Genomic DNA, 23,822 nt, shown 5'->3' on the forward strand with positions numbered 1-23,822 from the left:
TTGCCTAAAATCTGTGTGTGAAAGGATTTTAGGGCTAGAAAGATTGCCAGTAACTCCAGATGATTGATGTGGAGTAACTTATGTTGCGGCGTCCATGTGCCCTGCACTGTGAGGTGTAGTAGATGAGCTCCCCAGCCGGAGAGCGATGCGTCTGTTGTCAGGATTATTTGTGGAACCAGGTCCAGGAATGGTCGACCTCTGGAAAGATTTGTGGTGTTCCACCACTGCATAGAGCGATGGGTGCGACCGTCTACCAACACCAGATCTGTCAGTTGCCCCTGGGCCTGGTTCCATTGGCGCGCTAAGCACTCTTGGAGTGGACGAATCTTGAGTCTTGCATGAGGTACTATGAAAATGCAAGAGGCCATCATCCCTATCAGTTGCATAAACACTCTTGCTGGGAGGGAGTGTTGAAGTATGAATTTTTGACGCAAAGCCTGAATGCTTGCGATCCTTGCCGGATTGGGGTAGGCAATGGCTTTTGAGGTATCTATGGTGGCACCGAGGTATTGCTTTATGTGGGATGGTGTTAGCTGGGTCTTTTGGTGGTTCACCGTGAAGCCTAGTTGGTGAAGTAGCTGGATTGTAGTGGCGGTGTGGTGTACACATTGGTTGTAGGATGCGGCTTTTATCAGCCAGTCGTCCAGATACGGGAAGGCGTGAATGTGCTGTCTTCCGAGGTGTGCCGCCACTACCGCTAGGCACTTGGTAAATACCCGTGGTGCTGTTGTGATCCCGAATGGGAGCACCTTGAACTGGTAGTGTTGCCCGTCCACTGCGAATCTGAGGTACTTTGTGGGCATGGTGTACCGGAATGTGAAAGTACGAGTCTTTCAAGTCCAGTGTGGTGAGAAAGTCGTTCTGGGAGAGGAGCGGAAGTACCTGCTGAAGTGTTACCATGTGAAAATGGTCCGAATGTATGTATGTGTTTAGAGGCCGGAGATCTAAGATAGGTCGTAGAGTCTCGTCTCTTTTTGGTATCAGAAAATATAGGGAGTAGACCCCTACATTTTGCTGATCGTGGGGGGCCTGTTCTATTGCGTGTTTTTGTAGGAGGGAGATTACCTCCTGTTTTAGTAACATGGAATGTTCTTGTGACATTGGGCATTGCCTGGGTGGAATGTTGGGGGGGGGGGGGGGGGGGGGGTAGATGTGAGTTCTAGGCAGTACCCTGAACGAATAATTTGGGTCACCCACTTGTCTGATGTGATGGACTCCCAGACGTGAAGGAAATTTTGTAGTCTGCCCCCGACCGGAGTGGGATGGTCTGGGGGGAGCAGGGGAAAGTCATTGGGTAGGCGGTGTGGCACAGCGGGCAGTATTTGTTTTGCCTCTGCCTTTATTGTTATTTCCTCTATAGCCGCCTCTTTGATAACCTTTTGTGAAGGTGGACTGAGGAGGGGATTTGTAGGACGTGGACGCGCTGTCTGGAGGAGTAGCCTCTGCCTGTGCCCCGAAAGGAAGAGCGGCGAAAGGAGCGTCTAGGAGGGTGTGACTGTAGGGCTCCCATAGATTTCGCCGTATCTGTGTCTTTTTTCATCTTCTCGAGGGCCTCATCTATCTTTGGACCGAATAAATGTTCCTGATCGAACGGATGGTTTAATATGGAGGCTTGTACCTCAGGTTTAAAGCCTGAAACTCTCAGCCAAGCGTGTCGACGGAGTAGGACACTGGTGTTACTGGCCCTGGAGGCTGTGTCTGCTGCGTCCAAGGCACAACGTATAGAGGTATTAGTTATGGTCTTACCCTCTTGGATTAATTCATTGGCCCCATTTTTATAATTTTTCTGGGAGATGGTGCATGATGGTTTCTAGTTCATCATAATGCGCTCTGTCGTATCTGGCCAATAGCGCTTGAGTGTTGGTGATACGCCATATATTAGCTGCCTGTGACGCAGTGCGTTTTCCTGACGCGTCCAGGAGCTTTGATTCTTTGTCAGGTGGTGGGAATTTAATCTCTTTCTTGCGGTGGATACCACTAGGGAATCCAGTGGCGCTGACCCTTTGATGTAGGCAGGATCTGTAGGGGCAGCTTTATACTTTTTTTCTATGCGTGGGTTTAGGACCCTAGCCCTGACTGGGTCTTTAAAAACCTCTGGCGCATGTTTTATTACCCCTTTGAGCATAGGTAGTATAGCAGTAGACCTATGCGCAGTATCAAAGATGTCTAGGAGGAAATCTTCCTCTACTGGGTCAGTGTGTAGCTCTACCCCGTGATAATGTGCCGCCCTCTGAAGTAGGTGGTGAAAACCTAGTGAGTCTTCTGGTGGAGATGGCCTGGATGGATAGAGGTCATCTTGTGGGACATCTGGAATGTCTGGATTATTATAATCATCCCAGGGGTCTGGGGATCCTGTAGGGATGGGGTCTTGTGGCACATCTGCTGGGTCGTAGTATGGGTCCCCCTGATCATCATGGTCTGGAGACAGGGTCGGAGAGCGATGAGGCAGGGGTGGAGAAGGTGGAGGGGGTGGAGGTGGAGAGGGTGGAGGAGGTGGGGAAGGCACTCTGAAAGGGGAGGTAGCACAGCCCTTCCTCTTTGGAGGTGGAGGTGGAGCTGGTTTGTCCAAATGTCTCTTTTTAGAAGACCGTGCCAAATGTCCAGTTTTTGAATCCTTGGTAAGTGTCTTTTGCAAAGGATCCGGTGTAAAAAGTTCTTGTGACACTGGTTGTTCGGTCGGCGCCGACGTTTTCGGGGCCGACGGCTTCTTAGGCTTGTCTGTGCCGTGCTTTTTGGGAACCTCCGATTTTTTGTTCGGTGACGAGACAGGCTTTGGCACGGGAGTGTCGGTGCCGAGGGCCTTATGATGTTTGGTCGGCACCGAGTGGCTGGGTTTGGACACCGAGGGTTTTGGTGTGGAGCTCGGTGTCGAGGTAGAGGCCAATCTTTTCTTCGGTGCCGAAGGGTGTTTTTCGGCACCGCTGGCAGGCTGGCTCGAGCCCGAGCCGCCGGAAGACTTACTTGGCTTCGTCACCGGGCCCGAAGGTGGGGTGTTCGAAGCAGGGTCTTTGGTCTTGCCTAGGCCCGAAGGCGTGACCGAAGCCTTTTTGGGTGTCGGCGCGGGTGTGGGAGGGGGTATTTTACTCACGACCCTCTGCGCCGGAGTGATGTCCTCCACATCCGAGTCGTCGGCTTTGGAAGCACTGATGAGGTCCTCTTCGGTGTGCTGGTGTCCCGGAGCTTCGACGTCGTCCCCGAAGATGTCGACTGGAACGGAGGTCGAGGAGTGCGCCATTTTTCGTCTGGCCCTTCGATCTCGAATAGTCTTTTTAGATCTAAAAGACTTGCAGGCGGGACAGTCTCGAGCCTCGTGTTCAGGGGAGAGGCAGAGGTTGCACACCTCATGAAGATCGGTCTGGGGGAATTTGGACCCACATCGAGGGCACTTCTTGAATGGAATTCTTTCCATCAGCCGGGACCGGAGCCTGGATAGGCCCGAAGGCCGCCGTCGATGACTGGAATCGAAGGTGCGTCGAATAAGAAGGTGATTGAGGAGATCAGTATCTAAACAATACCGTGGAGAGCGAGGATTCCGCTTCGATCGTCGAACTGGAATGTTCGGAACCGGAGCGCGAAGTATTACATCCAAGCCCGATGGCGGAAAAAAACAATCTGAGGATGGAGCCGAAGCCCATGCGCAATACGAACCAAGGGAGGAGTCACAGACCTCGTGACTTCCAAAGACTTTCCAAGAGGAAAAACAAACTGCAAACATCCGGGCCCAACACCAGATGGCGATCTATGCAAAAGTGTGTAATCTGCAGCTCATATACCTCGAACATAGAGTTGCCTATTGCGACCACTTGTAACTGTTTACAAAAGTCAATTGCATATTGCAAAAGTATTTATATGAAACATCTCATTCTGAGAAAGTATATTTTAAATCCAAGTGTTGGTTCTAAAATAAAACCAGCATATATTTTTTTATATATAAACCATTGGACTAGAGTTCAGTTATTGAGTGTGTGAGACCATTTGCTGACTGAGTGTGTCAACAAATGCTTTACACTGTCCTCTGATACTGCTTTACTGCTCGACCAAGCTACCACTTTAGAGAGTAAGGTTATATCTAACTTTAACCTCTGTCAAACCCTGGGGGACTGTGGACTCTGTACACCCTGTACCTATTAAGGAACAGTATATACAGAGCCACTTTCTCACAGCAAGCTCTAGTGGTAGGTCTTCTTGCTTCTTTTATAATGTTCATGCAGTCTGGTGGCAGGTTAAGGTAACCGAACTCTAGGACTTCAGGAGACAGATCGCCAGATTCAGTTGACCTGGATCTGGGTGCCTGATCTCTCCATGGTTCTGGGTTATTAAGGACGGGGAGAGATGCAGTTTTTCTTGTGGAACTAGAGAGAGTTCCAGTAGTGTTGTGAACCACGGCTGGCGTACCCATATGGGAGCTACTAGGATCAGTTTGAGAGACTGTTGCCTGAGCTTGCATACCACTAATGAAATGAGTGGGAGAGGCAGAAAAGCGTACACAAATCTGCCTGACCAGTTAATCCATATCGCATTGCCCTTCGACTCCGGGTGGGGAAACCTGGCGGCGAAGGTCGGGCATTTTGCGTTTGTGTGTGGCGAACAGATCTATGTCTGGTTGGCCCAATTGTTTGAAAAAGGGCAGTAGGACTTGGGGATGTAGTTCCCATTTGTGGATCTGTTGTGTTTGTCGACTTAACAGATCGGCAATTTGATTGTGAACCCCTGGAAGGTGTTCTGCAAGTAGGTATATGTTCTGAGGAATGGCCCATCTCCAAATGTTCTGTGCGAGCTGGGACAGCTGCATAGAATGTGTGCCTCCTTGTTTTTGTATGTAATACATGGCTGTCATGTTGTCCGTCCGGATGAGGACAGTTGTGTTCTGGACATGTAGTTGGAATGATTTTAGTGCTAGGAATACTGCTAGCAGTTCCAGGTAATTGATATGGAGCACTTTCTGTTGAGTGGTCCATTTGCCCTGAGTGGTGTGTCCGAGGAGATGAGCTTCCCATCTTGTGAGTGATGCGTCTGTTGTCAGCACTATCTGTGGAAGAGGCTCTAGGAACGGCCGCCCTTTGGACAAGTTATGTTCCACCATTTTAGAGAGAGAGATGTGTGCGGCTGTCCACCAACACCAGATCTGTGAGTTGTCCGTGAGCCTGGTTCCACTGACGTGCTAGACATTCTTGCAAGGGACGCATTTGAAGTCTTGCTTAAGGCACAATGAAGATGCATGACGCCATCATGCCTATGAGTTGCATGAACCCTCTTGCTGGGAGAGAGTGTTGGATTTGAAATTTTGTGATGATAGCTTGTATATTGGCTATCCTGGCTGGGCTGGGATATGCTAGGGCTGTGGAGGTGTTTATGGTGGCTCCTAGATACTGGTGTATATGAGAGGGTTGGACATGAGACTTGGGATAGTTGAATGTGAACCCCAAGTTGTGTAAGATTTGGATGGTTTGGTGAGTGTGTAGAACACATTTGTTGAATGACTTGGCTTTTATTAGCCAGTCATCTAGATACGGGAAGACATGAATGTGTTGTCTTCTGAGATGTGCTGCTACTACTGCCAGACATTTTGTGAATACTCTGGGCGCGGTTGTTACCCCGAATGGAAGGACTGTGAACTGGTAGTGTTGTCCGTCCACCACAAACCTTAGATACTTCCTGTGAGCAGGATGTATGGGAATGTGGAAGTAGGCGTCCTTGAGATCTAGTGTGGCAAGGAAATCGCCTTCTTGCAGCAGTGGGAGCACTTGTTGAAGAGTGATCATATGGAAATGATCTGAGTGTATATATAGATTTAGGGGTCTGAGGTCGAGTATTGGTCTTAGAGTCCCCGTCCTTTTTGGGGATTAGGAAGTAGAGTGAGTATACCCCTGTCCCTTGATGTTCTAAGGGAACTGGTTCTATTGCGTGTTTTTGGAGCAATGAGAGAACCTCTTGTTTGAGGAGCGTAAGATGGTCCGGTCTCACATTAAAAAGCGAGCCCAAATCCAAATGATAAACAAATGGTGAATTTTTAAACGCTTACGATATAGTGGATAATGTATTAGACACTTTGAGCCTGCTTTTATATACTTAATATGAGGCTCTTCATTATAAAATTTGCTTTTGTTAAACACGTAATTATTTGGATTTTGGCGAGTACACTATATGATTTGCCTTTATTTTAAAGGAATCATTATTCCCATTATTCCTTGGCGCAATACTGTAACGCGAGAGAAGGCATGCACAAAGAAGTGAATGCTTTTAGATAATCGTTACACGTGTACGAGCGTGTTACATGCTAGCTCATCTCTCTTTATACTAAAGAACTACTTTTCCCATGATACTCCGGTATGGAGCTGCGACGCAAGACTATTCTGGCGCAAGCATTTCAACTTCTTTAATGCTTAAGGGCATAATTTAGACAAAAGATCTCTTGCTTAGATACAGCGAGTATTTCTTAATCGGCACTATAGGCGCCCTAATGGTACATTACTAGCTCACTCACTAGGAGGCTTAAGCACCACAACTCCCATGGGGCTTCAGCGCTTAGTTTCGTCGCGCTTTCACTCCTGCTCGAGTAAGCGTGTGTATTTAAACCAACGTCATACGCAGGTCGGTGCCTCCCCTTCCTGCTTTTGTTAAGAACCGAGGTACCGACGGACAGGTTAGTTCCCGCCTGATATCTTTGAAGGAATTTTTTAATGTTTCTCATATCTTCGGAGACTTGCTTACTCTTTGATATTCTAAGGGCGAGTTGCTAAACGCTTCCAACTAGTTTGTGTGAGCGTTGTCTACATTTAACAAGTGTATGTTGAGCTATAGGCTTATTTGAGTGTCGCTATCAGACTTTTACAAAACACGTTGGTCGTTTGTGGCAGTTGATATTTTCAGCGACTTTTGCAACAAATAACAACTGTTTTAGAGAATATATATATTCACTGTCATTTGTACGACATTGTCTTGATATGTGATCCTCTGAGACAATCTTGTATTTTCCATTACTTACGAGAAGCTTTTCTCATAATTAGTCATTAAATGGAGCTAGTGATTCGTGACCTATTTAGATACATGCTCCAAGTAATGCCTGGCAACTATAAACGATAGAGGCACAGCTACAGGGCTGTAATGCCGCAGTTTCTTCAGGATTTGGCATGAAGAATGTGCTTTGTTTTGTTTGTTGATTGAATTTAAGACACAGGTTGGTCTTCCCAATATGTTCTATACCCGTTTATTTCCATATAGAGCGGGGCCTCATTTCTCAGAGCGGATGCCTGGTGAGGTGAGGAGAGCTCCCGTACATGAACGGGTAAGCGTTTCTTTCGGTTTTTCTATGTGGTTCTTTATTGATACAGGTAATACTGTGAGAACACATTGATGTGCTTAGAGTTGATAGGATTGAGCACACATGGGTATTGTTGATAAAGCAGGCGTGATGTACAATAATTGGCATTTAATGCTTTCCTTTATTTTTAGGAAATGGATCAACACTCCTGAAGAATTTGTACAGAGTGTTGTGTGAAAAATTCGCAACCAAAGTAGGTTGTATAATTTCCAATACTATTGTGTTTTTACTTTTGGGATTACACAAGGATAGATAGCAGTAGCATTACATCATAGGTCCTGACGAAAGCCTGATTATCACTTAATCAAGAGGCTGAAACATGTAGACCCTTTTTCTATCTGGACTTGAGCAGTTATTATTTCAAAACAGCTCCTGCACTGGTTTTATTTCGTCACTTGAACAGAACCAATAAAGCATCATATCTGTTCCAGTAGATGATTTTAAAATGTTCACTTTTTATTGCACTGCTTCTCTCACCACCATTACCAACTAAACCACATTATTGAGAACTTCGGCTGATACTATATCTCAAACCGATAAGAAAGGTTTTTGTTCTCCATTGGTGCTGTTGCCCCGATTTCCATGGGGTTCACAGTCAAGGACACTGAATCCCAAATGATGGTGGTTACTACCCGGTGGCTGATGGGATTTATCTTCACTTGCTGAAGTACTCACGAGCTTTATCACTCTTTCCTTGTTCTGACCCTAGGTTTTTTGATTTTGTAGTTATTGTAAGTTGAGAATAAGGGGATGAGAAACCTAGTGGTCATTAAACATTGTTCCCTTTGACCCTCACGATAGACCTGGCAAATCTTAGGTTTATCTGGTTATTTAGTCATTAGGATCACCCCCACATACTAGGTCGTCATCTGGAGGTGGTGTATGTGATGGAAAAGGTATAGGTAAGGGTGGTGTAGGCAGAGGAGGTGGGTTAGAAGGCAGTATATGAGAGGAAGGGGGCATAGGCGATGTTGCAGAGTCCTTCCTGTGTACAGGAACTAGGGCAGGTGGTGTGTCCAGTTTCTATTTTTTACATGGCACAGCCGTGACATGTCCAGTCTTTGGATTAATATAAATCTTTTTCTGCCTTGGATCGATGGGATCTGGGTGAAAAAGTTCTTGTTCCTCGGGAACAGTTTTTGGTGCCGATTTTTTGGTTCCGAGCGAGGTTTTGGCTGATCCGTGTAGGTTTTGGCTATAGGAGGTATATCAGAGTCCTTAGCCGTTTGTTTCGGTGCCGATGATGGTTTCAGAGCCGAAGCTGGATCTTTAGGCTTGGGAACCTTCGGTGCCGGTTTATCTATTGGCCATGGCGTTTTCGGAGCCGAAGACGTCGAAGCCGATTTCGGTGCCGAGTGGTCTTTTGGCTTCGGTGCCGGTGGGACAATGACATGCGGTATGCTCGGTCCCGAGCTACCGGAAGGCTTGTGTTTCTTCGGAGCCGAGCCCGGAGGCGGGGCTTCTGAAGGATGTTTTCGGTCTCCACTGGGCCCAACAGGCAAAGTCTTGACCAATGCCTTTGGTTTTGGAGGGGTTGGGGCAGGGGCAGTAGTACTCACACGTTGCCCAGGGGTGATGGGGTCGTCTGAGTCCTCTGCTTCGGAGAGGATTTGGAGATCCTCGGAATCTTCTTCTGGGACATCGGGCCTTCATAAAAGATGTCCTCTGGTTCCGGAGCTGGTCTCTGTGCCATGATGTGTCTTCGAGCCCTTCGATCTCGAATGGTCTTTTTAGATCGAAAGAATGCGCAGGTTGGACTCGTCGTGTTCAGGCGATAGGCACAGGTTGCAGACTTTGTGATGGTCACTGTGTGGAAATTTTGCTCCACACTGGGGGCATTTTTTGAAAGGCGTCCTTTCCATGAGCCGTAGGCCTTACGGCGTGGATAGGCCCAGTGGCCCGCGTAGACGTCCGGAATCGAGCCGATGAAATCGATGTCGAAGATGAAGGTGCTTCGATGGTTTTTGTGGAAATTTTACGCTTCTAGAAGCCTGGAATTGGTATTTCCAACCGGAGCGGAAAAGTTGTATCCGAACCCAATGGCGAAAAAAAACAATCTAACGATGGAGTTGATGCCCATGCGCACTGTCGTCCAAGGGAGGAGTCACCTATCTTGTGACCACAAAGACTTCTTCCAAAGACAACAACCTGCAAGCATCCGAGCCCAACACCAGATGGCGATCTACTATCCTAGTGTGTGATCTGCAGCTCATATGCCTCGAACACTCCTTTATGTTCACTATTTTTACAATTGATATAGGCTCGCCTATATCATATTCAAAATACAACATACAAGGTCTTTTAGTATATGCTCAACGTACATTGGTCTGTTTAATAGTTTTTCACATTTTGCTTCAGCACACCACAGCATACTCCAAAAAAGGGGCAACCCAGTAACTCTGGGTCATGGGTAAAACAATTAGTAATGGAACAAAAGGTGCCACTGGGGGAAGTGCAAGCCTAAACTTCAGTGGCAATAAGTAAAAAAGCATTAGAAATGCACTAGGTCTTGCATTTGGTTGTGTAAGAGTTGTTGGCGTTGTAAATGACAATGTCTTTTACCCATGTGTTATGGAGTGTGTGTTATGGAGTGTATGTATGTGGTGTGTAGTGGAATTATGTTGGCTGGATTGTAGTTGTTAAATTGTGTGGCGTAGAATTGTGTAGAATGCATTGGATTGGTGTATTGAATTATGTAGCATGGTGTGCAGTAGAATTATGTGGATAGTAATTATGTGCAATTGAGTGTGCTGGAATTCTGTGGAGTGGGATTTGGGTTATGGAGCGTAATAATGTGGAATGGTATTTGGTGTAGTGGAGTGGTATGTAGTGGAGTTTAGTTACGTGGTGTGCTGTGAGTTTTGTGATATGACGTGGAATTCTGTGGTGTGGATTGGATGTATGTGGTGGTTTGTGTAATTGTGTTGTTGAGTAGAATTATGTGGCTTGATGTCGAATTATGTGGTGTGGTTTTGAACGGTGTGAAATTAACAAATGGAAAGCAATGAGCGGGCTCCAAACCCCTCGTATACAATATCTCTTGTGCGCTGTTTAAGGCAAGACCTAACAAGGTAGATCAATTAAATGGACAAGAATTTACAATAAACTCATAGGATGAAACAAGGTGTTGAACAGCACAAAACAGCATGCAGTAAATTAGTTTACTACACTGACCAAATATTTAATGGTTAAACTGCAAAGAAATGTAGAGATTAAACGCATTCATGTAACTCACGAGGAGCGTGCCATGACTCAACGATGTACAATTAACTTTTACTGGAGTTTTGAAATTTCTTTTACAAACACATAACTGGGAGAAACCTACGTGGAGTTTAACATACAATAACGTGATCAATATATCAACCAAGATTTATATGCTTTAGCTACCTCACAAGTACATGTAGTGGACGTACAAATGGAGATTACAGCGCACTACAGAGGGAAGGCAGAGTGGAGCATCTTATACTGCATTCTCTCAAACACAAGGTATAGCATCGTAACTTAATTCCTTTAGAATCAGAGCATGACCGTAAGCCATAGTGATTATTTTTAGAAACCTTCTCAGTGTGCACACATTACTGACCCTGTCAACAAATTCAATGCATTTGGGACCAAAAAGGTCCATCAGGGGGATGCCTCTGCAAATATATAAAACAGAAAAACAAAATTACAAACTACAAGATTTTTTGTGCATTAAAGACTGTGCTGCTTATCCAAGAAAAACGGTCTTAAAAAAACCCTGTAAGCATGTGCAAGTTATTAGCAGATTATAAAGCTTTTGCCACTACATGAGAAAATCATAAGCCCGAAACCACTAGTAAATAACAGTACGAAGTCTTTTATGATGCCGCATTCTAGTTCTTGTGCCATCTCATTGAAAAACATGCTACAGACTACAGAGTTCATTAAATCATAGACCGAATTTGTGTTTCAAAACATGTAGCAAACTGAAAGTGCTGTAATTCCAAGATGCTAACTCAAGAAGTAGGAGCCAATGCGATTGGTGCCGAAGTCAAGATGGCAGATAGGAGTGCATGGAGAATCAAAGGAAATACGACTTAATAACATGCATCTCATTGGCGTAGCGGCAATATAAAACAACGAGGGAGGACAGAAGTGGATGCCTGCTTTCGCCCAGGGGAAACTATGGCATGCGCAAGGATCGGGAGCACTCAAGTCAGTCCCTGCTTGTGCCTGGGGGGGGAGGGACTGCTGATGTCGCATTTGATCATAGCGTATGAATGCTTTTTGAAACACCAAAAATATTTCACCGCGACCTTAAAAGAAACAGACCACGACCAGGAGCGAACGTATAAATGCCTTTTCATACAACCGCAAAACCGCAAAACAAAGGAGAACAACTGTATGAATCCTTTTTGAAGCACCAAAAATATTTAAACACTCTCAAAAGAAAGACAGATGAAACGCGATCGGGTGTAAACGTATAAATCCCTTTTCCAAGCAAAAAATGATTTAAATGCCACCTTAAAATAAACCCACACACTGATAAGAATGCTTTTTCAAGCCCCCAAAAAATTAACACAAACGCAAGCCCATTCTATGAAGCCAGAAAAACCCAAACAAAATAAAAAACAAGAATCACACAAAGCCCGCCATCCATGAACGGTGTGATAAATACAGAATGCCTGCAAACGAACTCTTGTAGGGCGAATGCGCAGAGTAAGTAAAGAGTAATTTTAGAAAACAGGAGCAGAAGCACATGCATCAAAACACGAGCCGAGGCAGGAAATCATTCAAAACACAAACACTGAAACCATAAGGGGACTGTACTTCGCCACTGCTCCTCAGCTAAGAACGGAAGCGACGTATCAGCTGTGCGAACCAGTTAGGAGGAAGCAAAGAAGAGCGACACTGGAGCGAACCTATGGTAGGCAGAAGGCAGGATCAAAGTCATTTTACTGACTACAGCAGGTCTTGCAGATGGCGCATGTGCGCTGCCTAGGCTCGACCTAAAAACCATCAAAGGATTGGTTTATTCTTGGATAGAAACAGAACTTATTCAATACAATAAATAAATATCCTTTAAAGAATGTCTTCCAATTAGTTTGACAAACCAAATGACAAATACGGAGCTGCAAATGGAGTGAGACAGGTTACAACACACACATTTACAATGCATGCCATTACAACGCGATCATTACAACAACCGCTTTGTTGCGATGCATACCATTACAATGCAAGTCATTACAATGAGGGGGGATTTGGGGGGGAGGTGTGCTGGAGTTTGTAATAGTATAATTTACTATTCCAACTCCAGTCTGTGCCAGTAGGGAAGGTGTTGGATTTAAAATCCAACACCTTCTACCCCCTACAGCAAGTCGTAACGACTTGCGTTGTAATGGTATGCGATGTAACAACGCGGTCGTTGTAATGGCCGCGTTGTAATGGCATGCGTTGAATCAACTTCGTTGTAAATGAGGTTTACCGTTGCGGCGCAGTGCAAGTGAAAAGGTGAGCATAAAGCGGGCAAGTGCTATACAAAAAGCAAATATAACAAGTAACTGATAAGGATAAATGGATGTTGTACAACACTCAAGGGTAGAAGTTATCCTAAATCAATAAAAAAACAAAAGTCAACAGAAATAGTTGTCGAAGTTTCGACCCCTCAAAAGGATTATTTAAACAAGGGTCATCATAAGGATGGAAGAAAATGATGGCACCACTTGCAAGTGGAAGAATCAAGTTTAAATAATTTGTGTGAATTCTTTAGGAGCTAAAACATAACTCTGCATGTATAGTTGTATTCTAACATACCAAAGAATTATGACAGTAATTAACACAACTGAATTGTGTGGCGCAATGTGGAGTCACTTGAACGATCATTGTAGGCATGTGCCTCTTGGTCAGTAGACTGTTTATTGAGAAAACAATAATTAAATATTCAATAGGATAATGCAGGATTGGATGTTTTGACAAATATAGATAGGGCTCACCACAATGAAGCGGGTAAAGAAACAGTCAAAGGATCAATACAACTATTTAGGCCATCTCCATCACAGATAACTCGAGTGGCAAATGGAGAACTGCACACCCACTACTTTGGGCAGGGAATTCCTTTGGTGTTTGCATCTGAGGAATTACCTTCTCTGGAAGTATTTGCGTACCAGCCTTAATGTGCCCAGTGGAAGGATACGAGCTAGCCAATCAAAAGAATGGCAAAAAGATTATGCTTTAGCGGAGAGGCAAACACAAAAAGAGGAAGGTAAGCAATCGAAAAGGATAAAAAAAACAATATTAACAATTAGATCAATCAACAAAAAGCAATGGGAGAGCTCAAGTTCACTGTGTGTTTTTGGTACGGGTGGTGTGGCTTAACTATAGACAGCTAAAAGGTGTCTGGTAGGCGAGGCTTAAAATGGGATTAGTACTTTATGAGTTAAACTTTGAATCGCAAAGTCACATGTTTACAAAAAAAAAAAAATAATACAAATGATTACTTGCCATGACTAGACCAATTTGATTTACCAATGCTAGTTTTGATAGGGCAAGACAAGATTCTCTCACTTGGACAACAGGTTACTGTCACTGTTTAATAACTGTGGTTGTCTGGCATATCACCAGACTCCAAGCAATGAGTATTTAACAGACTATCTCTTGTTACACCTTCTGTCCCACTCAGAAAGAAAAAAAGTTACTTTTAATCATAGTTCTTAACCAAGAATATTCCCTCTGAATAAAATGTAGAATAACTCAGTGCTTAAGTTTAAAGACCATTTCCCATGTCTCCCGCCATATTCATAAAAGGAGACATGCTTAAACAGCAACATTTACTGTTTTTCATTTCTTTTTTAAACTTAGCGAAAAAACTAATTTGGATGAAAAACATTGCCTAAAGTTTAAGCAAGGTACAATACAAAGATAAAATGGAATCCAATGTACATCCTGCACAAAATCAACTCTCGTTAAGAACCCCAAGAAGCCTGCACTAGCCTACTGTGTCCAACAGGATATCAGGTAGTTTGTTATTTAGAACATAAGGAAAGTATTTGATTGGAGTTACAAGTTCAAGATCTGTGGGAAAGGTTTTATAAATTCAGAAGGAATACCCATGAACTAGAATTACAAGTAATATTTAATCCACCATGGGATTCCCCATTTGATATTCAAGAAACGGTATATTAGAGTATTAAGCTAATCCATCATTAAAATGATGATCAGGGTCACAGATTTGAACCTTTACCACATAAGTTTGACCCCACTCCTGTATCCATTCACTGCAACCAATAAAGCTTAATGAATTGAGCAATCTACAAATGGCCATTTTCCTAGGTAAAAAACTGGTGCAGTCATCATCATGGCTGCATTACTGTCATTTCCCCCAGGTGGAATAAGCCCTGGGCTAACCAGATAGAGGTGTATTTTTTTCACATAACTAGCATAAGTAATAATACAGGAAATGATCCATAGGTAAAGGCTATTTAGAAGCTGCCAACCAGACCTGGCACCATAATTAACAAAGAGTTGCTTAATGTTGTGGAACTCTTCAGTCCTATCTAAATAATATTGTAATGCCCTCTTCACATTAAGAGTATGCACAAATCTCTCTTCCCGGTAAGTAGGATTCAGGAAAAAGGTAAGCAATTAAACTGTCTAGTATAAAAGGAAGTCCTAAACAACTTTGAGTTGAAAAAAAGGATGCGCTCTTAGAGACAATTAAGTATGATGGAAAACCCTGTACAGCTCTGCCATGCCAAGTACTTAAAGCTTGCTCACCCTTCTAGCTGAGGTAACGGTCACTAGGAAGTCATCTTTCACAAAAGGTGTTTTAATTCAGTTTTGTGCAGCAGCTCAAATGGAGGCCCGACCAGTTTGGGGAGGACCACGTTCAATCCCCCAAATGGAGGAGGTCTTCTAACTGGAGGAAAACTTAAGACCTTCCAAAAAATCCTTAATCACCAGAACAGTGAAGAAGGATGCCTTAGACTTATGATAAGCTGCGATGACCGTGAAATCCAGTCTTCTTTACTGTTTCATTTAAAAAATTGTTAAAGAACCACCATAACAGAATTAAGACAGAAAAAAGAATAAGTTATAGATTTACATGTATAAAATATAAACATTACAACATGCATGTAGTTACAATAGAGAATATACCTAGTGAGTATCATCATCAGCCAGACACCCAGGATCAAGCACTTACGGACCCAGCTGAGGAGTACTACATACCGAAGGTGGGCAAGTGATATCAGTACCCAAATGCACTCCAATAGACGAATATTGTAAACTAGACTTTGCCAGGTAAGGAAGACTAGGCAATACCATCTCTTCCTGGCATGTTCTTAGATCCACTAGCTGTTGCTGCACAATTTGTAGAACCTCTCCCACTTGAATGTAAATGAAGACATCGTAGAAGGATGCTCCACCTCCTTCAGAACGGCCATGCAGTCATCAATCGACTTCAAGCTTCCATATTGCAGGACTTCAAAAGACAGGAAGTAAATATTGAGAAATTGAAGACTGGGATGAAAATTCCTGCCCTATAACCTGGACGGAAGATACAATCTCAGCTTGAGTCTCTTATTAGTAGGAATGGACCATCTGAAAGAGGTCTGGGTCCAATCATTGATATCCCCAGTCTGGTGCTATGAGAGATTCGGGCCAGAGCAGGAGGATAGGCCATTCACTTGTTTTCCCAATGACTCAGCTAGTCTGTTTTAGCGTTTTGACTTTAGTCCTAATGAAAAGCTTTGAATCTGAAGTGATTTTGCAGATTTTTTATTTCAGGAAAAATCTGTGGCTTGCACAAATGGGTACATGTAAATAAGCATCCTGCAAATCTATGAGCACATCCAATCAACCGACTAAAGAGGAGCGAAATTTAATGGAGAGCAAACATCATGACGTTTTGCTTTTCACCCATTTATTTGCTTTTTTCCAAATATAAACTGGGTTGGTAGTCTTATTTGGGGCCTTTCTACTTGATAAGGAAGTAACAGGAGTAAACTCTTAATTCGACTGATGTTTATACACTGACTCCATTGCTTGTTTCTCCATGAGCATCAAAGTAGCAGGTCTGGCCCTGCAGCATAGCAGGATTCTGTACCCATTCTGCACAATATCTAGCACCCACTTGTTTTTTTATAGTTTGCTGCCATACAGGGAGATCGTTGGGATATTCCCACCCACTGGGGTGCTCATCAGTGGTGGCTTTGTTTGGGGCTTACCTGGTGCAACAAAGGGCGGATGATAGGTACTACTTCATCAATAAGACACTTGTTTTCAGAAAGACTGATGTTGCTGCCGTTTGTACTCTTCCACAAAATAATGTAGGACCGTTGCTGCTCTTTTCAAAGGTGTGAAACTGGATTTATGGAAATTCCTTCCACCTCTATAAACCCAAACACTCCAAAGACTGAGACTCAGACTTCATTTCCGGGCTTTCTTCATCACCTTGACAGCTGAAAAGATCAGAGCCATTTAACAGCAATTCCAACATATTTTGCTGTGCTTGAAGGCATAAAGATGTCAGTCTAAGCCACGAAGATCGCCTTACACAAACTCCATGGCAAAGTTTGCAACAGCAAGATTTGCAGTGTCCCATGCTACACCACTGATGCAGTACAATGTCAACATTCCTTTCTTGAAAAACTCCATTAATTCTTCACTTTTCTCTCATGAGAGAAATTCCATAAAGTAACTCATAGAATTCCATAACAGAGCAGTTATATAGGGTTAACAAGGCATAGGAACTAGCAGCTTCAACAATGCTTCTTGAAGTTTGATAACCCTTCTCTCCGAAAGCATTTCATCTGCTGCTCTCCTTCTCAGAAGGATTTAGCAATGTCGAGCACAGCTTTTTTTGCTCCACACACTACTAAGAAATCAGCTGGTACCAACTTCTTTAGAAACCTGGGGTGTGAGTCTACAATTCTGATTTTCTTTTCCAACTGCCTCTTCACTGCCCAAACTAAAAATGGGTTTGTCAAGGTTTCCATTGTGAGTTCCAATAATTCAAGAACAACTGCACAAAACTGCATCTTAGTGCAGATTGCCTTAAGATTTACTGGAATATTGACTTCTGGAGTGGAGGTCTGAAGATTAAACTTCTTCGCACCCGATTGAGATTTGTGAATGTATACATGGCTCTGGAGAGATTCTTGCAGGAACAAAATCCAGACATGCTGCAGAAAACTCGTGCCAACCAGGAGGGGAGGAATACGCAGAACTTGAATACAGAGGGGAAGATCTACGTGGTCATCTTCTCCTTAGACTGAATGACTCAGACCTACAAGGCCCATGATGTCTGCATTGTGAAACATTATGGACCTTCTTCTCTGCATTGTTTACGAGAATGCAGAGATGGATATCTTTCTCTGAATTTTAAATCTAGGAGTGCGTCAAAATCCCTACGCGTGCTCAGACAAGGCATAAGGAATTACTGCACTTTGCTTGTCAACCTAGATGCAATTATATTATTGGATCTATCTAAGCAGATAGCCCCTATTCTTTAACGTTGTCTGTTCCATGATTTAAGGGTGTAAAAAGTATTTGCCCTGCCTCACCTTTTATTGTTTATGTTGTAATTGCCTGGCCTATATTTGTGTCCCAGTCCGGTCCTGCACTTCGTTAATGACCTAGAATTCAATGGCCATTTGTACTGGAAAGGCATTAGCAAACAACCTGAAATATAGAAGTCTGAACTGGGCCACTTGTTTAAAACATGCACAAAGAGGTGTCATAGCACAACCAAAAGCTTTGCACTGCCACTCACTGGTGAACAACGGAAACGAGAACCTACAAACCATACCCCTTCTGTGACACTGAAACAAAGAATAAATGGAGCTAGAGGACAGCCTGTGCTCTGTTCGTCTGAATGCGATCATGCTCATTTTGTACTCTAGTCTTTGAACAAAAACTTGGAAGATACAAAGGGACAGGCTACAGGAAAACACAACTCTAGAGAATGCTCAGTCTAGTCATACAGCAGTCACAGGTTCTCAAAACATAACGAATACGTACGGCTGACCATAATCTAACACTAACACACACACACTCACGAATGAGGTTTTAGCTTTGAAACCTGCCACAAGCAACTACAAATACATCTGCCAAGGTGAGCATTAACTCCCACAGCTATCTTTACCATGATATGTTACATAACCCCAGAAATAAATGTAGATGGGGAGAGAGCACTTCGTAGAGCTATTTGCTACAAATAAATCACAGGATCAAAACCCGGCATTCATTTTAGCTTTCCCATGTCAGTAGGTTGAGCTCCAATGAGTGTTAATGCCCCCATTCACATAAGCATTTAGACAGAACTACACTTTCTAATCGTTAATCAAACGAACATTCAAAACAAGAGAATTTAAGATCATTATGGCCAACACTGACAACAGAAGACCATTTGCTGCTGTGCTATTCATCCTGACAAAGAAAGTGCAACAACATACGCACCTCTAACATTTATTCAGTAAGTTATTATTTGAGTGCTTAATATGGATTCTGTACATTCTCTGCTCTAGCAAAACAATTTAGCATACACTTGCTGAACTATTGTTCTTGAGACTTGGGGGATTCAGCTCAAGGAAAGGATGGATTTGCCTTTATGGCGACTTATTCACTTCAAGTGCATTTCTCATTAACTTTATGTGGGAGCAGGTAACTGGCAGTTCAGAAACTGCTTCCAGGCAGTTACAGCAAATCCTTTGATGCCCTATAACATGTGTTTTGCGCTGCTATACCTCCATTTCAGTGTGAGCATGAGAGCGCCCCAACCAGTTTGCTTCTTGTGGGTTTCGGCCAGTTGCAGTTGGGCATTGACATTGGGGAAGAGGCAGCTAAGAATAATGGATCACAACAGATCAATAACAGCGAGAATCATAGCGACCAATTCATCATGGCTAAAACTAGAACTACATGCCACAATAAATAAGACAATGGAAGTCAAAAGATTTGCATAAACCTACAATGGTGAGTTACGAGAATCAAAAATCATTTAATAAAGAATGCCATCAGACAGCATGTTACCCTGGGTGGAGAAGAGAAAAAACATGCAAAGAAACGGAAAAAAAAATGCGAGCAAGTTTATGTTGCCTTGCTGGTTTCATGTTACAGGGAAGTATGGTTAAGTCTAAATGTGAGAGCAAATCTTTCTTCCATTCCTTATTTCCCTAGCAAAAATAGTGCAAAGTGAACGTACTCAAGGTCTGCTCTTTGCAAAACATATGTGAGGGCTTCGCAACAGATCCGGTCTTCTACGAGCAGCTGGGACAGATTGCGTACAGCATTCTGCCCCGTGACAGAGCTCTGCCTCTCCCTGGAGACAGAAGGGCATGTAATTTCTGTAAATAGATTGCCCTTGTTGTGTGTCGGAATTCAGGTTCCGGTGTATCTGGACAAAGAGGGCACTTACACGGCTCAGAGTCACATCATAGGAGACATTCATCGCACAACACCGGAAGTCCACGGAGATCCACCCATAACAAACCCTGAAACAAGATGGAATAAGTAACTGGCAGCAGAGGATGTGGCGCAACGGACAGAGTTGACGACTTTGGAGCTGGGGACCCCAGTTCGAGTCTCAGCATGGACTCAACATCGTGCTCATGTAAAGCACTCCAAATCCTTATGGTTGAGTTAGCGCTAGAGAAAAACTAAAAAGAAAAAAAAAACGCTTGCAAAACGAAACTTGTGCTCTAGAAGCCCCTTCTAAACAAGGGGAGGGGAATCAGCAGTGCCATGCAGGCTCCACAAAGAAAAGAGCCCAACAAGCAGAAAGGAGGAGGGGGCAGCTGCAGCCCGAGAGGGAGTGAAGAGCAGCTGTTGGGAAACAGCCTATACCACGAAGGCTTTTCTACGCGTTACGTTTACAACGGTACACTTACCTCGTAAACGTCTTCACAACGCGTATTACTTCCATGACCGTCTTTACCACGCAAGCAACGTCTTTACGGAACGTTTTCTTCCTCATCAGAAAAAATGCGTCAGTCCTTTTTTAGTGTCGGCGAAGACGTGAAAAAAAGGCACAAAAAAAAAAAAAAAGAAAAAAGGGGGCTTGGTGGGGTCTCACCCCCCCAAAAAAAAGCGTGGTAAAGGAAAAATCGAAGTAAAGGCTATGCATAGAAAAATCATTCCGTTGTAACACATGCGTGGTAAAGGCATGCGCTGCAAAAGGAAGGCGTAGTAACGACATATATTCCAGCTGTTCAGAACAAACAACGACCGGAGGTAGAGGGGAAAACAAAAAAACATTCTTCCAGACAAAGATAAAGAATTAAAGCGTAGGGAAACTGTACTTCACCGGTGCTCCTCAGCCTCAAAGGGAAGTGAGCTATCAGCTTCTCAAGAGAGTTAGGAGGCAGGGAAGATGAGCGACGCTGGAGTGAACCAATAGCAAGCAGCAGGTAGGATTACACTCAGTGCGAGTGATTAGATTAGGTCTTGCAGACAGCACATGCGTGCTGAAGCTCGACCTAAAAAATATAACAACAGAAACCAATAACAAACAGCCAATTTCCCCACTTTGAGAGCAGCAAAATAAAAAAATTAAGGAAGTGGTTGCAGGTTAACAATAGAGGGAAAGCTGTGAACAGGAGCATGTGTAACGTCAGCACATTCTTCACTGATGTTCCATCTTTGCCTTTCAGGAAAATTCACGATTGTAAATAGCATACTGACGATTGAATGAAAATAGTTTAATAAAATAAAAATACATAGTAGGTTTGTTTTCTGTTACCCAATATTCAAATTATAAATAATTATACTTACAGGGGGAGTGCATATAGTGTCGGCATGATGAAAGTGCAGCTTGAGGAGGAGGTTGGGGCTGCGGTTGGGCAACCATACTAGATCCATATCCATCTATTGCTATTTGCTGAGTAGGAAGCACACTACCCTGATGGCCGTAGACTGCAGATCGGGAGTTAGAACTAGGACAGCAAGGATCGAATGCAGATGCTCCATGAAAACCACCGCTTCCATGGCTTCTGATACCATTACTACTTAAATCAACTGGCAATGCCTGCTGCGAAAAAGAAAATGAAACACTTTAGATGAATGACAATTCCATGAGCAACATAGCACGGAATAAAGTGAAACAAGGGAAATTTTAGAATTATTGAGCTATAATTAAATGACCTAATTCAAGCATATCTGTACATTTACACAATACTTGACACCTTATTGAGATTTACACAATCGTCTGCATTCCTCTATAAAAAAAAATAAAAACATTCCTTTACATGGTTCTAGTACAAATCAATAATTAAACTGGCTGAAAAACTAGAGCAGAAAGAAAAGATTAGTACGTCATTGTAATAACAATATTGCTGCTTGAAGCCATTCTAGAGTCACATGCTTCCTTTTATCCCACTATCTAGTTACTGGGTTCGAAATAGCTCTTGTTTGCTGGAAATTAAAAGGTCTAGATGTCATCTGGTGTCTAGAGCAGAATGACACATGAAGATGTTAGCATAAAAATGACAATGCCCCACAGACACCATTGTGTCTGATGAAATCTTTTGCTAGACTTGCAGATGAGCCACAATGGCAGACGATGGAGAGGAATGAGGGAGTGACTGCTTTCCTGCGTGAGGCTTCCCTGCAATCGCAGAGGGTTGGTGATCTACTAATCCCTCTTGACTACACCGCTGTTGGTATTGTTACCTCTGCTGGTGGTGTTACTGACAACACTGAGGGGTTTGAACACTCTCCCGAGTACATCGAAGGTCTTGTGGTATGAACTAATGCTTTTCGCAACAGAGTGTTGTCTCAGAAAGAAGGGATGAGAATGTATTGATGCGTTTCAGTTTTCAGACCAGACAAATGGAGATAGAAGGTACACTACGCTGACAAACTATGACAATAACTGTGTGCTCCCAAGTGGTATGATTCTGCAGCTGCGCTGATTATTTGGTTTGATACCATTATTTCCTCAGCAATGATTCCATTAAATTCCCTGCGCCTGTTATTAGAGAACCTCAATAAGAAGTGCCAAAGAGATCGGTCATATCCTCCTAGTACAGCAGTCGCACGTGTGCCTTCATTAACGAAGCTGATGTGCCACACATTATGCGGCCCACAAACTTGGTCTGTACTTTATCTGGAGGTACCGCTGACAAAGAACCAGAGGCATGAATTTTCCTTGCCAATGTGACGATGACTGAATTAGGGGTGGAGAAATACCTTTGATAAATAGAAGGCCTTGCCCAAGTGGCCTGTATTTCTTCAAGAGAAGTGCTGGCGGCAGTCTCTGCTGTTGCTGAAGCTAGGAAGAAGTCCAGGACAGGTTCCAGAAACCCTGGAACTAAGGGACACATGGGACAAATGCAGACTTCTAATTAAGTGTTTTTAAACTTACAGAAGTCTTCACCAGTGCTGTATGCATGGGTTTAGTTTGTTTAGTTGCACCTCTGATTAAGATTTCATTTAAGGTTTTAATGTCATCTATTGCTAGTAATCTGGCTGGAGGACAGTTCGACAGCATGGGCAAACATCCACAAATGGAGAATGGTGAAGTGGATGAAGTCCTAGGAGTCCTGGAGACAAAGTGAGATCTTCATCTACTGGCAAAGCAGTTGACACCGCTCCCGTAAGTCCATTACTCTACCCTTGAGAAGGAACACACTCTGGATCAGATGTTTTCCAATGTACAGATTGAAAAAGAGGTTCCGCTTTCCATGGTGTGGTCGGACCATTACCTTTTGGATTTCAGAGTCTGCAAGGATCTGAACTATCCGCGTTCTTATGGGAGGGTTCGCCCTGGTAGCTTTAGACCCTTCCACCAGATCACCCCAGAAGCCCTGGCAGATGTACTGATCTTCTCCGATTCCCTTTAGTGGCAACCTTGAGAACGATGCATCCTGTTTGGTGAATTGGCTCCAGCTTCGTTCTTGGGAGCTAGCTCCCCATACTGCGCGCGCAGCTAAGTCCACCCGAGCCGCGGCCCAATGGTTTACAGAGGCCCTCAGAAAGAGTAAGAGTGCATGTAAACGCCTGGAGAGGGCATGGCGGAAAAAACTTAACCCCGCAGATAGAGTCATTTCTAAACAAGCCCTCAAAGCCCATTACAATAAAATTCTGGATGAAAAGAAACATTTCTTATGCACCAAAATCGAGACTGCGGGTAACAAAAGTAGAGACATTTTCAACATAGTAAAAGGAGTTCTCATCTCCGAGCGCTGCGGACAGTCCTTCCACGCCCACTGGGGAATGGACTAGCCACCTCGCCTCCTATTTTTACGAAAAAATCAAGACCATCCAAGACTCTTGAGATTCCCTCCTTGGATAAGGTTGTGAACACAGGTTCTTCCTCTCCCGGCCCCCTTGCGATAGGAACATCTCTCAAACAGTTTCCACCAATTTCTTTGGTGAAATCATTGGAGATAATGCAAGCCCTTAAGTCAGGCTCCCCAACCGACCCATGTCCAGGCAGAGTTCTGGCATCAGTGGCAGGGATCGTCAACCCTGCCGCCAATGTGATCCTTAATGCCTCGCTGGAACAGGGGCAGGTGCCGGCCAGATGGAAAAACGCCAAAAT

The 23,822-nt window shown here is 43.7% G+C and overlaps 1 protein-coding gene across 6 annotated transcripts in view; it reads right to left on the minus strand.

Moving 5' to 3' along the window:
• Nucleotides 1-23,822, minus strand: part of RNF111 (ring finger protein 111) — a 340,882-nt gene that overhangs the window by 77,667 nt on the left and 239,393 nt on the right. For 4 of the 6 annotated variants that reach the window (XM_085643743.1, XM_085643740.1, XM_085643744.1 and 1 more), the window contains exon 7: nucleotides 21,053-21,308. In XM_085643743.1, the coding sequence (XP_085499869.1) occupies nucleotides 21,053-21,308 (256 nt within the window). The remainder of the gene's footprint in view (nucleotides 1-21,052; nucleotides 21,309-23,822) is intronic. The other 2 variants (XM_085643745.1, XM_085643742.1) reach the window with 1 other exon arrangement.

The sequence above is a fragment of the Triturus cristatus genome, chromosome 3_1, assembly GCF_964204655.1.
Source record: "Triturus cristatus chromosome 3_1, aTriCri1.1, whole genome shotgun sequence".
Lineage (NCBI taxonomy): Eukaryota > Metazoa > Chordata > Amphibia > Caudata > Salamandridae > Triturus > Triturus cristatus.